Genomic DNA, 24,171 nt, shown 5'->3' with positions numbered 1-24,171 from the left:
TGATTCTTCTGAACAATGGCGTTTTAGGTGCTAACGGTAGTTGGTTTGGTCTTCTCTCCGTTCTCAAAGCATCTTTGCTATTCTCTCTGAAGATTCTCTTTAGGACATTTAGATTCTGGTGTTAAAATATTTGTGTCCATTAACTTTCTTTACATGACACAAACATGGTATTACTTTGCTTCCTGCTACATAATTTCCACAAATAATTTCTTCGGTTATTTCGCATAAGGGTTGCAAAAGTGTAACGGCTTCTTCTATAACTGAAGTTTGTTAACCACTGACCATATTTGGATCTCCAGATTGCTTCAGCTAACCAGAGTTCACTAAATCCTAGAAAGAAATGAAACATTAAAGCATTAAAAATATCGAGTTCCATTTTGCGGGGCCCGCAAGACTTCGTCACGCCACTTAAAGAGCCATTACTGTTAGGTTACCGGAAAAGAAGATAATCGGTGCATTTGAGATGTGGTGCTACAGAGGAAACTTGAAAATTAGGTAGACTGATAAAGTAAGGAATGATGAGATTTTCTGTAGAATCATCGAGGAAAGGAACAACTTCCATGATACTAGAGTGAGATGCAGAGGGTAAAAACTACAGAGGAAGACGGAGATTATAATGCATCCACCAAATTATGGAGGACGCAGGCTGGAAATGGTAATGTGAGATGAAAAGGTTGGCACAGGAGAGCATTCGCGGCGGGCGCGATGACTCAAAAACTTCTGTTAGGACGCTAATGTTGACAGCAATCGTAAACAGACACAGGAGACACGAAGTGTTCCGAATTGTGCCGACGTTACACGATGCGTACTACGTGACAGGGGGACTTCTGACCGTGATCAAGCTATAGACAGCAAGTCAAGACTCAACAGGTTTTAAAATAAAAAAGGAAAAATAGAAACAATTAACATTGTGGACAATATATTATGTAAAATTAATTGATGTGAAATAAATGTCAATATACCCCTAACTGAGTACCGAAATAATTAAGTTTTTCAAAATAAAATTTATTTGTCAGTTGGAAATATATTTTTATTTCGTTTTACCGGTTTCGATAAATTAATTTATCATCTTCAGAAGCCTACAAAATTAGTGCTACTATGAATCTCTAGATATTGGCTGCACTCTTTCGTAAAACATAAGAAGTGTCTAACCGAAACTTAATTAGTATTGGTTTAGCAGATGTCAACAATTTTCTGCATAGAAGCACAATGCCATGATGTGTCCAAAAACGTACATATTGTATGTGATTACTGCAAACACAGATTGTCAATTTACTGTTACTGAATGACACCTATGAACGTATCAAGCTGTTGTGCTAGCAGCAAGGAACATATATAAAAGGATATAAGAATTTTAACAAGATGTAAAAGAAGCTACATTTAACGTAGTTGAAACCATGTTACCTAGTTCTAACATATAAATGGAATGGTCTAATTTTCACATTTTATAAGAGATGCTACGCAATCAAAGTAGTGTCTGTTTTTAATGTAAGTTGATCATTCAACAAATCTTTCGAATATAGGTGGAATTCTTCTAAAAAGGCTCATTTGGAGCCCTTGTCAACTATATGCAAAATTTCCATGTTAAGCAAGGGTAGGGGAGGAAGAGTGTGTATCTCCATTTTGAAATGTTCTGCAAAAGTTCACTTGTATATACCCTCACAGTCTTTGTTGAGTAGTGCTCACGAAAGTGTCTTAAATGCTCATTCTATCGGCCCCATCTGTGTATAAAAACTCGGACATATTACACATTAATCAAATGCAACTATTTGGTTCCAGAGACCTTTTCAAGTCTGACATCTATGATGTCTATATGCAAATTGAATCAGTAAATGAATATTTTTACCGTGTTCGAATCCCGGCATTGGTATAAATTTTCTTTCTCACGTCAGTCTACATGTATACATAATTAAATTGTTTTCCAGAATGAAATTTACACTCTGCAGAAGGAGTGTGCAATGATATGAAATTTCCTGGCAGATAAAAACTTTATGCCGGAACGAGACTCGAAGTCGGGACCTTTGCCTCTCGCGGGCAAGTGCTCTAATTTCTAAATTACACAGACGACTCATGCACGTCCTTAAAACTTTAATCTGCCGGGAAGTTTCATATAAGCGCACACTCGGCTGCAGAGTGAAAATCACATTCTGGAAACATCCCCCAGGCTGTGGCTAAGCCATGTCTCCGCGATATCCTTTCTTACAGGAGTGCTAGTTCTGCAAGGTTCGCAGGAGAGCTTGCGTGAAGTTTGGAAAGTAGGAGACGAAGTACTGGCGGAAGTGAAGCTGTGAGGACGGGCAGTGAGTGTTGCTTGGGTAGCACACGTGAGTCGACACGGTAGCTCAGCGTGTTCAGTCAGCGGGTTAGCTCGCCTCTGTAATAAAAAAAAAACCGAGTGAATGGATCAACGAAGAACCTGAACGGCTGTTATCGGACGTCCGCCCCCGCCCCCCCCCCCCCCCAAGAAATTCAATGAACGATGTAGAACAAAGTAAGACAAAAAAAGAACAAACGGGAGAGCATCTGGCGCGAAAGGCAAAGGTCCCGAGTTCGAGTCTCGGTCCGGCACGCAGTTTTAATCTTCAGGAAGTTTCATAATTGCATTGTGTTTCACATGCCCCAGATTTGAGAAATCTGTCAGATGGAGGGTTCTCTTTGTGTATAAAGAGTAACTTCGAGAGTTTATTGGTGGTAAAGGACACATTAATGTCACATTTTTTAAACAAATCAGCTATACGATAAAAAAGGTAGCCTAGAAATTTCTTAACATTGAGACCAGTTACCCTCTCTTCCCTCTCAAAGACCATGCTAGATTACTGAATATGAATCCCCAGACAGCAGCTTTATGTTCTCAAATTAAGATTCGTAAAAAACTAGCCTGTTCGACAAATTATTAATGGAATTAGAAGTCCTGGGTAGACAGCTGAGTCGTGCTTCGGTAGCTCAGATGGTAGAGTAGTTGCCCGCGAAAGCCAAAGGTCCCGAGTTCGAGTCTCGGTCGGGCAGACAGTTTTAATCTGCCAGGAAGTTTCATATCAGCGCACACTCTGCTGCAGAGTGAAAATCTCATCCTGGAAACATCCCCCAGGCTGTGGCTAAGCCATGTCTCCGCAGTATCCTTTCTTTCAAGAGTGCTAGTTCTGCAAGGTTCGCAGGAGAGCTTCTGTAAAGTTTGGAAGGTAGGAGACGAGATACTGGCAGAAGTAAAGCTGTGAGGAGCGGGCGTGAGTTGTGCTTCGGTAGCTCAGATGGTAGAGCACTTGCCCGCGAAAGGCAAAGGTCCCGAGTTCGAGTCTCGGTCGGGCACACGGTTTTAATCTGCCAGGAAGTTTCATATCAGCGCACACTCTGCTGCATAGTAAAAATCTCATTCTAGAAACATCCCCCAGGCTGTGGCTAGGCCATGTTTTCGCAGTATCCTTTCTTTCAGGAGTGCTAGTTCTGCAAGGTTCGCAGGAGAGCTTCTGTAAAGTTTGGAAGGTAGGAGACGAGGTACTGGCAGAAGTAAAGCTGTGAGGACCGGGCGTGAGTCGTGCTTCGGTAGCTCAGACGGTAGAGCACTTGTCCGCGAAAGGCAAAGGTCCCGAGTTCGAGTCTCGGTCGGGCACACAGTTTTAATCTGCCAGGAAGTTTCATATCAGCGCACACTCCACTGCAGAGTGCAAATATCATTCTGGAAACAATATTTTTGCCCTCTCGGGCGCTACTTGCACAGGGCCACTGAGATCCGGCAATGCGATGAGTATGCCTCTCATGAAACCATCGAATCCACATTAGCATCACACTTACGGACCCGGGCCAAAGAAAGAAAGCCGCTGTGTATGCTTGCTCATATACAGAACGCAGATGGCGCAATGCCAATCTAGTTTGAGATCTTGCACTGAAATGCTGATCGTTTGCGTATACTAGCATTCATATCAGTTTCACGTCGTTGCTTGCTATTTTCATGTTGCAATTGTAATGACCAGTATATTGTGTGTGTGTGTCTGTGTGTTTGCTTGAAGTGTCTACCAGTTCTGTAAGAAGCCAGATGCGACTACAGAGCTTCATGCGCCAGAGTTTGTGTCAACAACAATCAGCAATGGCGGTACCTTTTGAAAGGAAGAACTGCTGAGTAGGTCGTTGCCCCGCGCGCTGAGTTTTTCTTACCGTAAACATGTGGCGGGGCACGAGAACTCTCCGGCAGACGTTCTTAATGTGGCCGGCAGCCGTGTAGACATTTCCAGCGCCACTCGTTAGCCGCGGCTCCTGCAGACAAAGGCGGCTGGCAGAGGGAGCCTTCCGCGTCGGGCGGCGGGCCGCTGCCGCTGCCGCTGCTGGCTGCGCTCGCCGCTGCTCGCTCCTCGTGCTTGTTAGCGGCTCCACCTGTCGTTAGCCCCGCCAGCCCCCACACGGCGGCTGCCGGCAGCCTTTCGCTTTGTCGCTGCATCGTGTGTCATTCCCAACACAGACACACGCCCCTGCCTGTTGCCGTGGTCGACAATACCACAGCTCGAGACAATCAGCCACAGTGTTTCTACAACTTCGCTGCTGCAGCGCTACCAAGTGGCTAGACTGTGTGAATGACGGGTTCAGCGGGAGAAAGTGCTAAACGCTCAGTTTAATAAGGCTTAGCCTGATCGCACGTCTCTTCTTTTTTCGAATAACAAGTGGTTCCAAACGTGCCGCTCGACAACATACTCTGCTACGCAAGTTACTTTGTCTTCTTGTACTTATGTTGTTGTCCTTAAATTTAATGGTTCAAATGGTTCAAATGGCTCTGAGCACTATGGGACTCAACTTCTGAGGTCATCAGTCCCCTAGAGCTTAGAACTACTTAAACCTAACTAACCTAAGGACATCACACACATCCACGCCCGAGGCAGGATTCGAACCTGCGACCGTAGCCGTCCCGCGGTTCCAGACTGCAGCGCCTAGAACCGCACGGCCACTTCGGCCCGCTACAATAACTCAAAACACGCTCTTCTGTTAGCATTTTTTTTTCAATTATCTGCTTTTTATTGGGTTGGTGCATAAGTTCATCGTGTGTTTCTTTTATAAGTTTAATAAACATTTCAGACACACATAACAGAGAGCATAGTCATAAATAGTATATTCTTCTTCACTCTTTACAACGGCAACGTTCCGGTAACATTTTGATTCCGCGACTGGATGGTTCAAATGGCTCTAAGACACTATGCGACGTTACAGATAGAAAAACACTCAGGCAAAGGATATTTGCTTGGAAAGTTGGTCAAACGGAAATTAGAAAATGGTTCAAATGGCTCTGAGCACAATGGAACTTTACGCCTGAGGTCATCAGTCCCCTAGACTTATAACTACTTAAACCTAACTAACCTAAGGACATCACACATCCATGCCCGAGGCAGGATTCGAACCTGCGACCGTAGCAGCAGCGCGGTTCCACACTGGAGCGCCTAGAACCGCTCGACCACAGCGGTCGGCTCCGCGACAGGAGAAATCACTTGGTTCTGAGGCGAAGAACTCATCGAGTCATGTTCGGAGCACATTCTCATCCAGAAAGGAATTTCCTTAAATGTTGCTCGACAGAGAGTGGTAAATATGAAAACCTGAGGGCGCAAAATCAGGTGAATAAGGCTTGTGCGGAATGACTTCCCAACCCAGCTCCCGTATAGAGTTCTTTGTCAGTCTAACATACGGCGGGCAGGAGTGTCGTGGAGTAGCACCACTTCACGTAGTTTTCCTGTTCGTTTTTCTGGTAGGTGTCTCAATTGTTGACAATAAAAGACAGTAACATCGAGGAAGCAATTCGTAGCACACCGCACTGTCGCTGTTCCAGCAGATGCATAGCACTATCTCTTGTGGATGCGCACAGTTCTTTGTAGGGAGAGTTTCTGCTTTGTTTGGGCTCAGCCATTCCTTACTCTTCCTTATGTCAGCATAAAGACACCATTTGTCACCACCGAGACAGGAACTGTAGTCGTTGTTAACGTGCCAATTGATGACGAGCAAGCTGAGATGCACATATGGCCTCCTGCTGATTTTTGTGATTTTGGCTTCGAGTATGCGGTACCCATACACCCTATTTTTCAACCATCACCTTGCACGCAAATGTCGCTCGATGGTGTAATGATCACAGTTCGTCAGATTTGCAAGTTCTCGAGTACACAGACGTGGATCATCCTGGATTAATTAATTGAAACGATCTGCATCAAACCAGGTAGAGCTTCTTGAACGTAGAGAGTCACTAATGTCAAAAAGATCCTCCTTAATACGAGAAAACCATTTTCCTGCCGGGATCTACATTATCTCCTTAGATGGCGTAGATGTTTCTGGCTGCCTACCCTGCCATCACCCCTATACTGAAGTCAAACAGAAGAATATGTCGGAAATGCTCCGATGTCTCATTTGGAACCCCATTTTCTAGCATTCATATATCTACTCACTGTCTCCAAATGACAAACTGACAATATGTAAACACAAATAACAGGTAACTACAAATAAAAAGACAGTCGATAAATAAACGCATAGTAACAGGAATACCAACACGCAAAAAAAAAAAAAATGCTACAGACTGATGGAAGAGCCTTATACATGTACTGGTCAAGTACTTCCAAAATGCAAATGGTTCAAATGGCTCTGAGCACTATGGGACTCAACTGCTGTGGTCATAAGTCCCCTAGAACTTAGAACTACTTAAACCTAACTAACCTAAAGACATCACACACATCCATGCCCGAGGCAGGATTCGAACCTGCGACCGTAGCGATCGCGCGGTTCCAGACTGTAGCGCCCAGAACCGCTCGGCCATTCCGGCCGGCTCCAAAATGCAGATGATGTATTTCGGAGCTTATTGTTGTGCTACAAATATCGAATGTCGTTTTATACCGTGAGATGAAATATGAGGGTTATTCCAAAAGTAAGGTCCGATTCGCCGTAACTATTGAAATTTGGCGCCAATGACAAAACACGCATGCGCGCCGACTCCCGGCAAGCCTTGCGCGTCAAACGCCGCCATTCGCTTTGTTACTGTTGCTGAGTGTAGTTCACAGTGTCACTTTACAATGTTTAAGACAATTGATCAGCCCGCCGATTGTGAAGTAAGGGCAGTGATACGGTTTTTGTCTGCAAGAAACAATTCAGCGGCGGAAATCCATCGGCAGATTACTGAAGTGTACGGTCCTAACATAATGAGCGACAGTAAAGTGCGCAAGTGGGTGCGAGCTTTTAATGAAGGACGGGATAATGTGCACGATGAACCACGGTGTGGCCGACCATCAGTGATTTCAGACGATTTGGTCAATGCGGTTGACAAAAAAATTCGTGAAGATCGCCGATTCACTATTACAGACGTAGACATGCATTTTCCGAATGTGAGTAGAACAACTTTGTACAGAATTGTATCTGAACATTTGAAGTTTCACAAATTGTGTGCCCGTTGGGTTCCCAGGCTGCTTACTGAGCCCCAACGAATGAAAAGAATGGCTTTTGCTCTTGATTTTTTGGAGCGATATCATAAGGAAGGTGACAGTCTTTTAGACAATGTTGTCACAGGGGATGAGACATGGGTTTCTCACATCACTCCAGAGTCTAAACGTCAGTCAATGCAATGGCGTCACACGTCATCGCCAGTCAAGGTCAAGGCAAAGCAGACAATCTCAACACGTAAGGTTATGGCGACTGTGTTCTGGGATAGACGTGGAGTATTGTTAGTCGACTTTATGGAGAGAGGAACAACGATTAATAAAGCCGCCTACTGCGCTACCCTGACTAAACTTCGACGTGCAATCCAGAATAAGCGACGTGGTCTTTTGTCGTCTGGAATCTTGTTGTTGCATGACAATGCCAGACCCCACACTGCAAATGAAACGCAAGCTCTGATCAAGAAATTTGGATGGGAACAGATGGACCATCCTCCTTACAGTCCGGACCTGGCGCCAAGTGATTTCCACCTGTTCCGTTACTTAAAGGAGTTTCTCGGCGGCAAGCGCTTCGACACAGATGATGAAGTGAAAGAAGCAGTTAAGGACTGGTTATCGTCACAGGCGGCCGGTTTCTATAACATGGGCATTCAAAAGCTTGTTGAACGATGTGACAAATGTTTAAATAAGTATGGAAGTTATGTAGAAAAATAGATAAAGATGTAAGGAATGTAAATAAAACAATTGTTTTGAAAAAACATTTTAGTTTTGATTTTTTTTTTTTATAACCGGACCTTACTTTTGGAATAACCCTCGTAAAACGCCTCATTTAGACACTGTGCTTTCAAAAACAGAGTGATATGAATGTGACACGGAAAGGCGGAGGAACAACCGCAGCTATACGAGGGTTGTGCAGAAATGTAGTTCCGATCGGTCGCGAAATGGAAACCACTGGGAAAATCCGGTAAAGCTTTGCACAGATGTGTTGGGCAGTGTCTCTAGTATTCCAGTCGATCGTGTCGCGTCGCTCTTTTCAGTTTTGAGTGCACAGTGAGCACGTAAAGATGCGTAGGGAATAGCGTCTCCCGCAAAGTATGAGGGCCTGGTTAGAGATTTCGCCTTTGTCATGCACCCCACATAACACAACTGTCGAGCAGTTGCTTCTTCACGCCAATTCTCGGCCGCACGCTGCAGGGGCAATGAAGACACTCCTGCAGCGTTTCCGATGAGAAGTGTTTGATCACCCACAATACAGTCCGTAATTGGCTCCCCCTGTGTCTCATCTCTGCTCACAAGAACCGCTGGCTATGAAGACAAAATTTTTCCGCAGACAACGAGCTGCAGACCAGTGCAGATAACTTGCCGAAAGCACAGGCGGCTGCTTTCTATGACGAGCATATTGGGAAGTTGATACAACACTACGACAAAACTCTTAAGTTGGAGAGGCTACTATGTAGAGAAGCAGGTGGAAGACGTACCTAACTGTTGCAAATAAAGCGTTTCTGGTTTTCGCTGTGGTTTCCATTTCGCGACCGATCGGAACTCACTATCTGGAAAACCCTCGTACCAAGACCAGGCAGATCTCGTATGTTGACGGAAGGGACCCCCGGTCAGTGCGGATAGAAGTTGTAGAAATGTCGCATGAAATGAGCGAAAGGAATCACCCGTGAGATCCGAAGTGTTACCAATAGTCCAGATGGCACAAAATGCATAGGACGTTAAATACAGGGTGATTCAAAAAGAATACCACAACTTTAAAAATGTGTATTTAATGAAAGAAACATAATATAACCTTCTGTCATACATCATTACAAAGAGTATTTAAAAAGGTTTTTTTCACTCAAAAACAAGTTCAGAGATGTTCAATATGGCCCCCTCCAGACACACGAGCAATATCAACCCGATACTCCAACTCGTTACACACTCTCTGTAGCATATCAGGCGTAACAGTTTGGATAGCTGCTGTTATTTCTCGTTTGAAATCATCAATGGTGGCTGGGAGAGGTGGCCGAAACACCATATCCTTAACATACCCCCATAAGAAAAAATCGCAGGGGGTAAGATCAGGGCTTCTTGGAGGCCAGTGATGAAGTGCTCTGTCACGGGCTGCCTGGCGGCCGATCCATCGCGTCGGGTAGTTAACGTTCAGGTGGAATTTGCAGCTCTCTGCTAGCTCTGCGAGTCGATTTTCATGGGCTGCGAACAAATGCTTGCTGGATGCGTGCCACATTTTCATCACTCGTTCTCGGCCGTCCAGAACTTTTCCCTTTGCACAAACACCCATTCTCTGTAAACTGTTTATACCAACGTTTAATACACCACCTATCAGGAGGTTTAACACCATACTTCGTTCGAAATGCACGCTGAACAACTGTCGTCGATTCACTTCTGCCGTACTCAATAACACAAAAAGCTTTCTGTTGAGCGGTCGCCATCTTAGCATCAACTGACGCTGACGCCTAGTCAACAGCGCCTCAAGCGAACAAATGTACAACTAAATGAAACTTTATAGCCCCCTTAATTCGCCGACAGATAGTGCTTAGCTCTGCCTTTTGTCGTTGCAGAGTTTTGAATTCCTAAAGTTGTGGTATTCTTTTTGAATCACCCTGTGTAATGGGGTACAGTGGTCGAGCAGTTCCTCATGAGCCAGGCATTCCTGTTGTCAATGCTAAGCGAAGCTCGAGTTGGTGTAAAAAGCGACGCCACTGCAGAGTGAATGACTGCAAGCGAGTGACCTGTGGCTGTCCGACGGGTGAATTTGGTGGAAATGCGGAGAACGTTACCTGCTATCATGTGTAAAGCCGACAGTGAAATACGGAGGGTGTTGTATTAGGGTATGTGGGTGTTCTTGATAGACAGGGCGTGGTCCCTTTATTTCGCTTCAGAAGAAACTAAATACGAAAGGATACGAACAAATTTTACAGCATTGTGTTGTACGCACAGTAGAGGAACAGTTCAGAGACGATGATTGTTTGTATCAGAATGAAAATGCACCCAGGCATGAAGCAGAATCTGTGAGGCAACGGTTTGTGGACGGTTACATTCCTGAAATGGACTTGCGCCTCCAGAGTTCCTACCTCTACCCAATGGAACCCCTGTTGCGCAACTTAGAGTTAATTCGCTTCAGATCCCCACCTTTCTCGATTTCAGCATTTGAGGAACAAAGGGCTACCATTACTTCAAATACATTCAGACACCTCATTGAATGTATTCCCAGCAGAATTCAAGTCGTCACACAGGTCAAGGATGGACACACCCCGTATTAAAGTACACTAATAGGCGTTCAGATATATTTAATTAGATTTGTATTACACTGCACTCAGATTTTATTATGATAAGTTGACATTAGTAGGACGAGGGCTAGTTTAATTAATCTTTCCTATTCGTATCGGCAAAATCACTGCACCGTAATGGAAGCAAAATAATAAAAATAGCTATTTCTGAGCTTATGTCATCCTATTCTTCTGTTGCTACAGGCTAGTAGCTTGGAGCATTACCATCGCTGCACCTGTTAAAAGGTTGAATTACATTTTGTTGTGCTTTCGCGAGTGTTCTTCATAGACTGTGCTAATGTTTTGGTCTTTGGAATGTAGGCGACTCTGACGGCGGGAGACACTTACAACACCAATATTTGCTCGATGAGTGGAGCAGAGATGATGACATATATTTCCTGAGCACCATATCTGATAACCAGAAATTGCGACAATACGCTGAGCTTAATCGACACTCACATTTCCGGCAGGCGTGGCCGAGCCGTTCTAGACGCTTCAGTCTGGAACCGCTTGACCGCTACGGTCGCAGGTACGAATCCTGCCTCGGGCATGGATGTGTGTGATGTCCTTAGGTTAGTTAGGTTTAAGTAGTTCTAAGTTCTAGGGGACTGATGACCTCAGATGTTAAGTCCCATAGTGCTCAGAGCCATTTTTTTGACACTCATATTAGCCGCTTGCCACCTAACGGAACGTGGCAAAGAGTAGTAGTAATCATTTTTACACAATGCACCTGACGACGCAATCAGCCAGGAAATTTATCTGCAAAGACAGTATTCTGGGAACGCCTTAGAAAGCGCTTCTGTGTGTGTCCCAAACGTCGCACACAGTTCTATAAAGCTTACCTGAAGTCTACTGTGAACACGTCTGCAAGTACAGATAGACATGTGATTCGTGCGGTCAGGTAATGCATCTCCACTTCCCTACGGTAAAAAGTTGTCCTCTCTTCGTACACAGAGGTGAGACACACAGATTCTCAATTGAACATACGAGGCAATTACTCTATTTGGTATTTGCGTTAAAAGCAAGACATATTTGAGTTACATCCAAGTAATTTCTGCGACAGTAGATCCTAAGCAAAAATATGAATTCCTAGTGCGTTTTAAAATAAATAATAATGTTAGTAAAGTTAGTGGCTTGCTTGAAATGAAAATTACAAGCGTTCTTTTTTTTTTTTTTTTTTTTTTTTTTGTAAAACCGCTGATCGGTCGCGAAATGGAAACCACAGTGAAAATCAAAGATGCCTTATTTGGAAAATTTAGCTACAATTTCCAGCTACTTCTGTACATAGTAGCGGCTCCAACAGACATTAGCCTAGCGACTTACCCCCGGCCAACTCTGTTAGACTCTGTTTACAGACGCTTAAAATTTACGTTATTAATACTGCCATTAAGTAATTGGTAGCCCTAAGGAGCGGTTGATAGCATTGGCGTGCTGCGACCGGTGGGAGGTTTACGGTGAGAAGCCCCTCACCTGCTACTCTGCAGCCAGTAACGCGGTGGCTCCTGTGTTGCAGGTGGTGGTTCCCAAGCGGACGGCGCTGCTGCTGGACCGCCTGATGGTCGACCTGAAGCACCTCATGGACAAGGACCGCGGCGAGGCGCAGAACCCTATTGACAGCGGATCATCCATTGGCCGGGTAAGTGATGCGGGAAGGTTACTCACCTGAAAGTACCTGAATACAAACTGCTCAGTAAGAACTCGGTTTCTGTCGCAGCACTGTGAAAAACATCACGAGTAACCATACTGTATGACAAGGGCTCATCCGTTGGCCGGGTAAGGGTGAATGGGGGTTTGCTGACCTGTTGATGGTGGACGAATACTTACATAAGACGACTACAATACAAAATGAGAAGTGAAAATTTTATTGTAGGAAAGATTACGGGTTTCCTCAGGTACGTTATTACGCTCATTGATACTAGATGCAGCATGGGTGTTTCTTACCAGCAAACATTCCTTGTCAGGTGCCGCTGCTACAGCCTGGACGGGTTTCTAATCGATAGTGGGTCGGTGGTCGTAATGTGCTGGCTGGTCACTGCATATGCACGACCTGCCAGAAAGACTAGCTGCTGTATAATTTGTTAGCTACATTATAGCAGGTCAGAAAATGGAAGCAGTTAATTCCATAAATTATCTGGGAGTAGGCATTGTTGTTGTTGTTGTTGTTGTTGTGGTCTTCAGTCCTGAGACTGGTTTGATGCAGCTCTCCATGCTATTCTATCCTATGGTAGAGTTTTGTCATGACTGGCTCTCCCAAGGCCATCAGTAGTTCTAATGGAATGTTGTCTACATCCGGGACCTTGTTTCGACTCAGGTCTTTCAGTACTCTGTCAAACTCTTCACGCAGTATCTTATCTCCCATTTCATCTTCATCTACATCCTCTTCCATTTCCATAATATTGTCCTCAAGTACATCGCCCTTGTATAAACCCTCTATATAATCCTTCCACCTTTCTGCCTTCCCTTCTTTGCTTAGAACTGGGTTGCCTTCTGAGCTCTTGATATTCATACAAGTGGTTCTCTTTTCTCCAAAGGTCTCTTTAATTTTCCTGTAGGCAGTATCTATCTTACCCCTAGTGAGACAAGCCTCTACATCCTTATATTTGTCCTCTAGCCATGTCTGCTTAGCCATTTTGCGCTTCCTGTCGATCTCATTTTTGAGACGTTTGTATTCCTTTTTGCCTGCTTCATTTACTGCATTTTTATATTTTCTCCTTTCATCAATTAAATTCAATATTTCTTCTGTTACCCAAGGATTTCTATTAGCCCTCGTCTTTTTACCTACTTGATCCTCTGCTGCCTTCACTACTTCATCCGTCAGAGCTACCCATTCTTCTTCTACTGTATTTCTTTCCCCCATTCCTGTCAATTGTTCCCTTATGCTCTCCCTGAAACTCTCTACAACCTTTGGTTCTTTCAGTTTATCCAGGTCCTATCTCCTTAAATTCCCACCTTTTTGAAGTTTCTTCAGTTTCAATCTGCAGTTCATAACCAATAGATTGTGGTCATTAGAAGTGATTTAAATTGGAATGACCATACAAAATTAATCGTCGGTAAAGCACATACCAGACAGATTCATTGGAAGAATCCTAAGGAAATGCAGTCCCAAAACAAAGTAAGTAAGTTACAGTACACTTGTTCTCCCACTGCTTGAGTACTGCTCACCGATGTGGGATCCGTACCAAAAAAATGGTTGAAATAGCTCTGAGCACTATGGGACTTAACATCTATGGTCACCAGTCCCCTAGAACTTAGAACTACTTAAACCTAACTAACCTAAAGACATCACACAACACCCAGTCATCACGAGGCAGAGAAAATCCCTGACCCCGCCGGGAATCGAACCCGGGAACCCGGACGCAGGAAGCGAGATCGCTACCGCACGACCACGAGCTGCGGATGATCAGGGTTGATAGAAGAGATAGAGAAGATCCAACGGAGAGCAGCGCGCTTCGTTACAGGATCATTTAGCAATCGAGAAAGCGTTACGGAGACGACAGATAAACTCCAGTGGAAGACTCTGCAGGAGAGACGCTCAGTACCTCGGTACGGGCTTTTGTTGAAGTTTCGAGAACATACCTTCACCTAGGAGTCAAGCAGTCTATTGCTCCCTCCTACGTATATCTCGCGAAGAGACCATGAGGATAAAATCAGAGAGATTAGAGCCCACACAGAGGCATACCGACAATCCTTCTTTCCACGAACAATATGAGACTGGAATAGAAGGGAGAACCGATAGAGGTACTCAAGGTACCCTCCGCCACACACGGCTTGCGGAGTATGGATGTTGATGTAGATGGTACATAGCATGACGCCGGGTAAACCATTTTTGTTTATCGCCAAAACTCTCTGTAACACACAGCTGCGCGTAATTCTACGGCAGTTGACTATCGTGAGAACACTCCGAGTCCTTCGAGATAATAAGTCGGTAACTACGCTGCACTGGCTCGTGGCACTGAAGCAGAGTAAAATTCCCGTGTAATGTCAGTCGCGCGCCTCGCCAGAAACCCGCCAATGTCGCTCGCACTCTGCGGAAGCCGCAGCCCCGACTGCCGGCACCGCGAGAGCCGGGGCCGTTGCTGTAGTTAATTCACGGCGTGACAAAAGAAACTCTCGTCGCGTGGAGACCAATAAAATGTCGTTAATTGGCCTTCCAGAGCGGGGTAATCGGGTTACTAGTTTACGAGGTGCCTGCGCTGTTCCCAGGTACTGACACACTGGGAAAGCGCCCTTGGTCCTAGTAAGGCTTTGTTCGCGAGCGTAGGTACCCTAGCGAGGTGCATCTTGCATTTTCGTCTTTTCTGCTGACCACGAACTGCTAAGAACGTTACAGCCCAAAGTTGGTCAGACTATCCATTACACAATTAAGGAAAATGTCTATTGACATTGTCTGTGGTAGTACTTACCGAAGCCGCAGTCCACGTCATGCTTTTTGTCCCTAACGTTTCGTCTCCTAATGCTTGAGTCATCATAAGAGGCCATAAAGACTAAGACAGCAGCTTAAAATCACATCAAGCTAAGCAAACCAACTGTTTATTCACAACCAGGCAACGGTCACTTCGTGACGGCCTCGCACTGCTGCCTAAGAGTGTGGAGTCGCACTGAACGTGTCATGTAGCTTGTACTGGGAAAAAGTGGGTGCCGTTTGCTTAATTTACCTCTAAGTTCCAGAATCTGCCATTCAACTTCCCTGTGAAATTCATTTTTATGCTTCTGAATTTCTATGCCCTCTCTGTACCCTAGCGTCGTAAGTAAGATACACTTACAGATAGACGACGCGCTAAACGGAAGGGGCTGCTCACTGAAGTCCGAAATTTGATCTTCGCAGAGGATGTAGAGCATATATTGTTACTACAAACTTTCAAATCGCGCAATGATAAGGGAAATTAGAGCTTGTACTGAGGCGATAAGACAGTCGTTTTTACATCGTGCGATCCGGAAGTGGAACAGAGGAGGGGGGGGGGGGGGGGGGGGGGCAAAAATCAAATATCAAATACGAGTTTGGAGCGAGTTGTACCCTCCGCCACACACCGCTTGGTGGCTAGCGGAGTACATATGTAAATATATCGATGCAGAATGATTGGATCTTGACAAAACCACACAGTCGGAGAAACGAAATCGGTGTTTTCGTGGCGCCAGCACATCATCTGCTACTACAGATTTACCCGTGTTTCCCAGACGACAACTCCTGAGTTTGTTTAAAGGAATGAACGGCGATTAGATTTTAAATTCCACCTACTTTAAGTTTAGAAATGCTATCTAAGTCTTTATAGGCGCCGATGATGTCTCCAGCATTAGGAGAGGCAACGTCAGTCACACAAATATGCCTTATACCACCACCTAATGCCAGTAAAACCAAATTTTCCATGGGTGCCAATACCTCTCCTGAAAGTCGCATTGTTTGATTAGGACTTATCCAAACCAGAAGAACATGTCCAATTAACATACTCGCTGAAACGCAAGCTCTCTTTATCCGCACACTTGTTCATAGAAGAAGCTGAAACGCAAGGACTACAGACTCCAGTCATTGTCATCCCCGAGGATGGGATCTCTACCACACCCTCTGTGCCAAGTTTAATATGACGGGTTAGAACATAGCTCACAGAAGTATTACCTTCTCTGGTCTGCAGTCTTATTTCTTGTTTCCTGTATGGTATACCAACTTTGCTAGCATTACACTTTGAGTATTTATAGTTTCTTCTTTTTCAGTATATATATATATATGGGTGATGGGAAAACTGAAAAAGAAGAAACTATAAATATACGATACACCATTAGAAGTGCCTTCTTCAGTTCCTGGGTGGAACATAATGCATGTTCGAGATTTCTCTCTTCTTACTGAACCCTTTACACACTAAGTAATCACGGTTTCTGTATATCAGAAAGGTTTCAATTTTCCCGTTTTGCTAATTTCTTGGTTTTCTGTTGCTCTTCTCAACACCTCATCTCGGTTTGGACAATTCAGATTATTTTTATTCAGCAAAGACATTCGCCTCTTTTTTTGGTGCTTTTTGGTGCTATTAGCCCTCTTAAGTTTCCTTAATTTTATTCGTTGTACAGAAGAAGATATAGCGCTATTACAAGGCACATTAAATTCCGATACAAAACTGGTAAATGTATATGAAATAGACATAGCTGTGGTGAAAACCAGTTCATATCATTTCGTTTCCTCCGTCTTTCTTCAGTATACCCCACTGATCAACGTTTTGGTAGCTCACCACTCTCTTATGCGTCCTGTTTGCGTTAATGCATCCTCATAAAACCGTATTTTGATAAGCAATATTTTATTACCTTCGGTCCCCAGTTGGGCGAGTGCTAACGAACACAACGTTCGCACATTAAGCCAAGATTACAAAAACGAGTAGGAATAACAGGTGACAACAGAAATAATTGATGATTAGGAATATTGACTTTACCATCCCAGCGACTACACTAGAGAACAACCGCAACCTCGGAACTGAACAAGGAAAGGGGAGGAAATTGGCCGACCAGTACGTCAATCCCACTAATCGATTTAGAATAATCACAGTAAACCTCTATCAGGATGGCCGAACGCCGATTCCAGACCTGGTCGTCTGGAATAGAGCCCAGTGCGTTAGCTACTGTGGCAGCTTGTGTAGTGATATAAACGAAAATACAGACTGCCAGAAGTCTCGCATAAGACACACGAGATTCTGCTACGGCGTAATGAAACGACAGAATGTGATTGTACCAAAGAATAAACAAGCTGTCCAATTTATCTTTACCTCCTCATGTAAGTTTTTTGTCCAGAAACAAAATAAAAAAATTATCAGGCAAATGTTGTTTAACCACCAGAGTGACATTAACAGTTATGACTGCCTTGCTCTTTAAGGAAGTAAGTCATTTTAAATAATAACCTAGATTTTTTATGATAATCCACTTACGTTCCTCACGTGCTGTTCAAAAATGTATCACAGTGTACTATTCATGCGAACATGGTGTTACTGAAAATGTAGCACACAGTTGGCTTTGACTCTCATACACTAGCACACAGTGCAGGTATCCTGGGCCCACGAACGATACTGGCCTTGCGACGGCTTGTGACGCAACACCAGTCAGCTGGTTCGCCACAAGCTCGGCTCTGTACAGGGCCCACTGGAAATCAATATGTCATTGAAAAGTTGTCTTAACTTTGTCGTGTGCTGTCAAGAGCTTGCATACCTTTAAACGTGCGGTCAAGAATTATTCAGCTCGCCTGAAATAGTCACTCGCTCCCCACCGGAGGCGACTCCTGGTACTCGCATGACCCTGCAGTGTCACGTGCTGTACGTAAGCGCGGCGGCCCGTTTTTCTAGTGGGTCTCGAGGTACCCGGGGCAACGTAACCCACCCACCTGCTGGAGTTGGCAGTAAACAAATGGTATCACAAGGTAAATGCATACCGGTGTTTCAGTCAACGTCTTCAGAGTGTGTGAGTATAATGTACACCAACGAATGAAAGACAGAGCTGCTATTCAGCTATGGAGAATGTAAGTTAGTAGAACAGTTGTCTCTAAAACAATTACAACATCGTCGGCAAACCTCAAAGTTTTTAATTCTTCTCCGTGCATTGCCATACCCTTTCTAAATTTCTTTTTAGTTTCCTTTCCTGACTGAATAAAATTGGGGATGGACAACAACCTTGCCTCACTCCCTTCTCAATCACTGCTGCCCCTTCATGTCTTTCGACTTTTATAGCTACAGTCTGACTTGTGTGTACCTGCACACCACCGAAAACAAGTTCTCCTGAATGAGATTTTCACTCTGCAGCTGAGTGTGCGCTGATACTAAACTTCCTGGCAGATTAAAACTGTGTGCTGGACCGAGACTCGAACTCGGGACCTTTGCCTTTCGCGGGTAAGTGCTCTACCATCTGAGGTACTGGCAGAAGTAGAGCTGTGAGGAAGGGGCGTGAGTCGTGCTTGGGTAGCTCAAAAGGTAGAGCACTTGCCCGTGAAAGGCAAAGGTCCCGAGTTCGAGTCTCGGTGCGGCACAGTTTTAATCTGCCAGGAAGTTACAAGTTGTCCTGTTCCTGCAGACTCCATGTACTGTTGTCTTCTATGTCTTATTTAAATATTTACGTCACTCACATGTCTCTTTTTAAAAATTCTCTGTCATTAGTATTTGGCCGATTAGGAGGTTTAACTTCTGACACCTCTCAACACAGCAGATGGTCACTCTACTTGCGAGGTGGTTCGGTAGAGACGCCTTACCTAATCAACATCCGATAAACGTACGGGCGCTCAGTGAAGAATGTACGAACACCGAAACCGCTGACGTTACAGAAGTGCTTTCACCCACGTACACAGATGGATAAAAGTCGCAACACCAAGAAGGAGTTGTGGGACGTAAACGAAAGGTGGTAGGCGTTTTTCTACATCTGAAAGATAACCTGTATTCCAATTTCGCGCCAGTCGCTTAAGAGCGGCGTTAGTAGCGCCGGATTGAGGATGCAAATCAGGTTTGCTTTAAATACACCCTGTAACCGTCGGGAGCGTCAGTTATCTTTCAGCTTGGGCATGATGAGTTAATGTTTGTGTAGAAAACCATTGAGACGACAAGGACGCCATTATCATCACCTCACTGAGTCTGAATGAGGTCGTGTAGTAGGGCTACGAGAAGCTTGATGTTGCTTCTGCGATACCGCAGAAAGACATGACAGGTATGTAGACACTGTACATGGCTGCTGGCAGCGGTGGTCACAATAAAACACGTTCACAGGAAGACAAGTTCTGGATGGCCACGTGGCACTACTGAGAGGGAAGTCCATCGTGTTCGGCGTATGGCTCTGGCGTATCACATGGCATCAGCAGCAGCAATTTGAATAGCAGTTGGCTCCACAGTAAAACAACGAACTGTTACTAATCGGTTATCTGGTACTGAGCGCCGCGGCTTTCGAATCCACGCCAGACAGCATGGACCTCGGTTACCACTAGAGGCCTCCGCAACCGTCTCGCTATAAGCCGTGGCTGCGCGCACTCCTGCTCGGGTATAATGTGAGGGCGCCACTGTGGAGCATGTGATCCCAGTGGCCGATAGTGACGTGCCCTATCATGTATTTATGCGCCTGCCTCTCACTCAGCGAGCCCCCTCCTTTCCTTCCTCCATCCTTTCCTTGGGCTCCCTCTCCCCCCCCCCCCTTCCATCCTCTTCTTTCCCCACCTATCCTCTCTATGCCCCCCTTCTCTCCTCCGAGTCCTTTTGCATTTCCCTCCTCTGCCTTTTCCCATTCCCTCTCGCGTCTGCCCTGCCCCTCCCCCCCCCCCCCCCCATTATGAGTCAAGAGTACTCTCCCTCCTTTGGTTCCCCCTTTCGTTTTTCCTCTCCTTGTTTTCTCCCTCGTCTGTCCAGGTCCACCTCCCCCCCCCCTCTCCCATCTGCCCTAGGCTATGGCGTGTCCTCTTTGTGCTGACATTTTAGTGCAGTGTTTACAGTGAGTGTTCGGTGTTGCGTGTCTTTTCCGAAGTGTTACGAATGGCCATCATACTGTCGCTGGGTGTGATTTTATATCTCTTGCGAACAGAAACCAGACTGTCGCCATGTTTTTGAATTGTCTGTCTACTATGTTTCCCAGGCGTGTCAATGCCATTATTACGGCCAGAGGTGGTTGTTCTGGGTACTGATTTCTCAGGATCTATGCACCCAAATTGCGTGAAAATGTAGTCACATATCAGTTCTAGTAGAGTATATTTGTTCAATGAATACCCGTTTACCATCTGCATTTCTTCTTGATGTAGCAATTTTAATGGCCAGTAGTGTAAATACTGTATGTTACCTGGACATATGTATGCCCGAAATTTCAGACTGTACATTATTTAATTTTTCGTGTTGCCATCTCTTTGTGTCAGTGTGTTTCACTGCCTGCTCACAGCCGCCGTTCTCTCTCGTTTTGCAGATGGCGCTGCAGCGCCGCGGGCAGAAGACGGGCCAGTATTGGCGCTGCTACTTTAACGCCGTCACGTGCTTCCGGCGGAAGTGAGCCGCCAGTCAGCCTTCGTCGCCTGCAACAACGGATCTCTTGTGTTCACTCTCTCTCTCTCTCTCTCTATCTATCTATCTATCTCGCTCTCTAAATTTCTTCTAAAGAGTTTATTAAAACATTCTTAATAATTCCATTGTCACTATAATGTATTCTGTGTTGAGTGATTAAATGAGTAGAATGTGTTCTGTAGTTCTGCGTTTTCCTAGATTCCTTTACCAAGTCCATTTCCGAATTCACCTAATAAAAATTCACCTCTCAGAGCAAATTAATTTTGCCAGGAAAATTAACACAGACACTGACCACCTTGTCAAAAGTGTCTTGATGTTAGACAAGGCTGGTGAACGCAGCGATGCCTCTCACTCAACAGAAAAATCCCCTTTGAAAAATATATGAATTACTGTGCTGATAAACCTGTACGTTATTTGATTTTCAAACAACTGAGCAAAACTGAACGTACTCAGACATTACTCTGTTTACTTATTCTGATCAACACTAAACTATCATCAATATACCATAGTGACACACAATATTTTTAGCGCAACGCAATCTGACTTTCAATAATCCCTACAAAAGAATGGCGCTGACTAACAATAACCTACACCTTTCATAAATCACTTACCTCACAAAGATCTTCGTTACTCGAACTACTGCAATACAGCGAGCGCCACTACTGACAGCTAAATGAAAGATTCTAACTACTGAAGGCACTAGCTACCGATAGGCATAGTTAGCAAATGAAAGATTTTGATAGAGAACAAACCATGTATTTACCTTAATAGTGTTCAAAAGTTAATATATATCAGTTCATGACATCCAGTATTACAAATTTACTCTTTCTGGCGGACACACGGCCAGATCGTCCGCTCTTAAAATTCTGCAATCTCTCCCCACATCCACCACTGCTGGCGACTCACCTCCAACTGCGCAACGCTACGCGCTGTTCACATCCAATTGCCCAACACTACAATAGCGAATATTCCAACAATGAGTCCAACCAGCCACAGACTGCACACAGCACAGCCAGTGATTTTCATACAGAGCGCTACGTGGCGTTACCAACATAAAAACCTAAACAGCCTGTAACCTCTCCCTCACTTATCGACCTTAATGACAGTGAAAAATTAAACCGCGTGTACCTAATGGAAATTTGAGAAAAGCAATCGTCACCGAAATTAATCTGACGGTAAAGAGGGAGGAAAGGGTTACATCTAAATGAAAGGGAAAATGCAAATGAAACTGGTGGAAATTAATTTTGAAAAAGGGTAAAGTTAATAAAGAAAGTAAATGTGCGGTCGTTACGTTAACAGTTAACTAGCGGTAATTAGATATTTGAGATTTGAGGGAAATTACGGTCGCCAGTCCTAAGGACAATTACTATAGTAACTGAAAAAGAAAGGTTATTACACATATAATTAGCACTAGAAGCGTGGCAACTGAAGGTTGACACGTGTTGTGTGAAAACTGAATGTTTGTCAGAAGTAATAAATTTCGCTACACTCTGACTTAATTCAGCAAAAGAATTAATAAAACCGGAAATTTGAAAGTTAATTTAGTGACTGAAATTAATAGTGAGCTTTGTTTTCGAAGCACATCGAAATTCACTAAAATACGGTTAGTCTTGGGCTACCTCAACAGTCATTTCAAAAGCTACTTGAATCTACGCAATTTAGAAATAAGAGATTTAACTCTGAACTTGAATTAAATGATTCTGAACAATTAACAATAGTAAAATTTAGTACGTACCAAGCTGAGCTGCAGTCACAGGTAAGCTGAAATACGGTAACAAAACTCGCACTCTTAATTTGTGCTTGTGTAATCTAAATATTGTAGCCAGCTATGAATACCTTAATTGAACTTTGAAATTAATGCAGTGAAATGGAATGGTATTACTTTAATGCTGGCGTCTGAATTTCAACGACACTCGGGTTCATTTCGGAAAAGGAAGGGACCCTGCTTGGTAATGCAATTGGGACAATGAGCAACAAAGGTTCATGCTACGTTGCTGTAATTTAGTGAGAAAAATTTAAGAGTTTGAAAAGCTGAGGTCTGCCATACAGTTCTAAAACTTTACGTGCTACCAGTCTTCCTTGTTGGTTGATTGAAGGTTTGAAGCCGTCGATCGAGGAGGTGGCGACAGTCACTCATTGTCGGCCGTCGCTGTTGCAGAAGGTGGATGTTGGCGCGCCTTCTTCTCTACACGGTCACCAGGCGAAACGGGCTCTTGATATGCGCCAGCTAATGCTTCCCGTCCGCGACACCGTGTCGAAAACTATCATAGCAATTCGAGCGCAATTACATGCTGCCAAACACGCGGCAATTCGCGGGAGCGTCACACAACACACCTGCTCGACCGCACTACTCCAGCCAGACTCCCCTCTGCCCGCGCTCCACGCGGCCGAGTTCACACTACCAAAGATCCTAAACATTTTGGTTCTCCACACGACCTATCGATGCATTCGTTCGATAGAATAGTTTTCCCTAGGCAAGACCCAGCGTAAAAATACAAATAATATTTACAAAACAAACCAATTATACATCGACATAAATGCATATATATACAAATAGTAAAACAATTACAATATACAAAGACACAGAAATGTTATATCTTCAGGTAACACGATAAGGAAAAAAATTTGCAGTGCAATAGACGGAAATAGGAGGATATGCATTTCCGGCTTTACAAGCCTACTTACAACACGTGTTACTGCGAACAAATTACGTGCTATACCGTATACTCTCATCTTCAGGGACGCCGAGCGTGGAAGACTGGTCACACGGCTGTGATCTCCTGTTGCTGCGCCCACCAAATAACTGCGACATTTTCAATTTCTAGGTATGAAGCGACAGTTGTATGACTTTCTTCGAACTTTATGGCACCATCGTGCAGACTGTGAATGCTGCCCTCTTCGCTGTGAGAACAATATTCTCATTCACCGACAGTGAAATCTGAAACCTTGCTTGCTTTATTTATTTTCACAACACTAAGGTAAACTGTCTGCATTCGTAAAGCATATTATTAGCACAGACGTTGGTCAGAAAAATTTTGCGATGTCAGTTCGAGCATAGCATTTAGATCACTAACCATACAAAAATAAGTTCTTACACTTGTTAATTAAAAATAATGTTTTGTATGATGTACTGTACAGCAGACAACATAGCGCTAAGGTGTCGACATCTTTCCATGTCTTTAACAGAAATTTGCACCATGAAATTGCTTAGAACTTTGTAACGCTGGTCTAGAAGCAAGCGTGTTGTAGGGAAGCAGCCTACTCACGCCGTAATAAATGCACATCAGTCTTTCCACTGTGTGCCAGCCAGTCCGCTGTAACTAGCTCTGACGTCATAAATGTTGCGCAATACTTTAAAAATCATGTAAATAACCTAAAATGTTTCCAGCATGTCAGGAGTAATACTAAATTAATATGTGTTGAATATCAGTTCGATAACTTTAACCATTTTCGAAATTTGGACGTTTCTCTGTAAAAATCATTGGCGCAACAGAAAAAGCTAGAGATTTAAAAATTTATACTTAGATTCCT

General features: G+C 44.2%; 1 protein-coding gene across 1 annotated transcript in view; it reads left to right on the top strand.

Annotated features, from left to right (window-relative positions):
* Positions 1–20,821, top strand: part of LOC126474196 (uncharacterized) — a 276,233-nt gene extending 255,412 nt beyond the window's left edge. The window contains exons 2-3 of the mRNA XM_050101659.1: positions 12,168–12,290; positions 20,546–20,821. Of these exons, the coding sequence (XP_049957616.1) occupies positions 12,168–12,290; positions 20,546–20,629 (207 nt within the window). The 3' untranslated portion in view covers positions 20,630–20,821. The remainder of the gene's footprint in view (positions 1–12,167; positions 12,291–20,545) is intronic.
* The last annotated feature ends 3,350 nt before the right edge of the window (positions 20,822–24,171 follow it).

Source organism: Schistocerca serialis, chromosome 4 (assembly GCF_023864345.2).
Source record: "Schistocerca serialis cubense isolate TAMUIC-IGC-003099 chromosome 4, iqSchSeri2.2, whole genome shotgun sequence".
Lineage (NCBI taxonomy): Eukaryota > Metazoa > Arthropoda > Insecta > Orthoptera > Acrididae > Schistocerca > Schistocerca serialis.
Note: the sequence above shows the minus strand (reverse complement) of the source record. Positions and strands in the feature narration are given on the sequence as shown.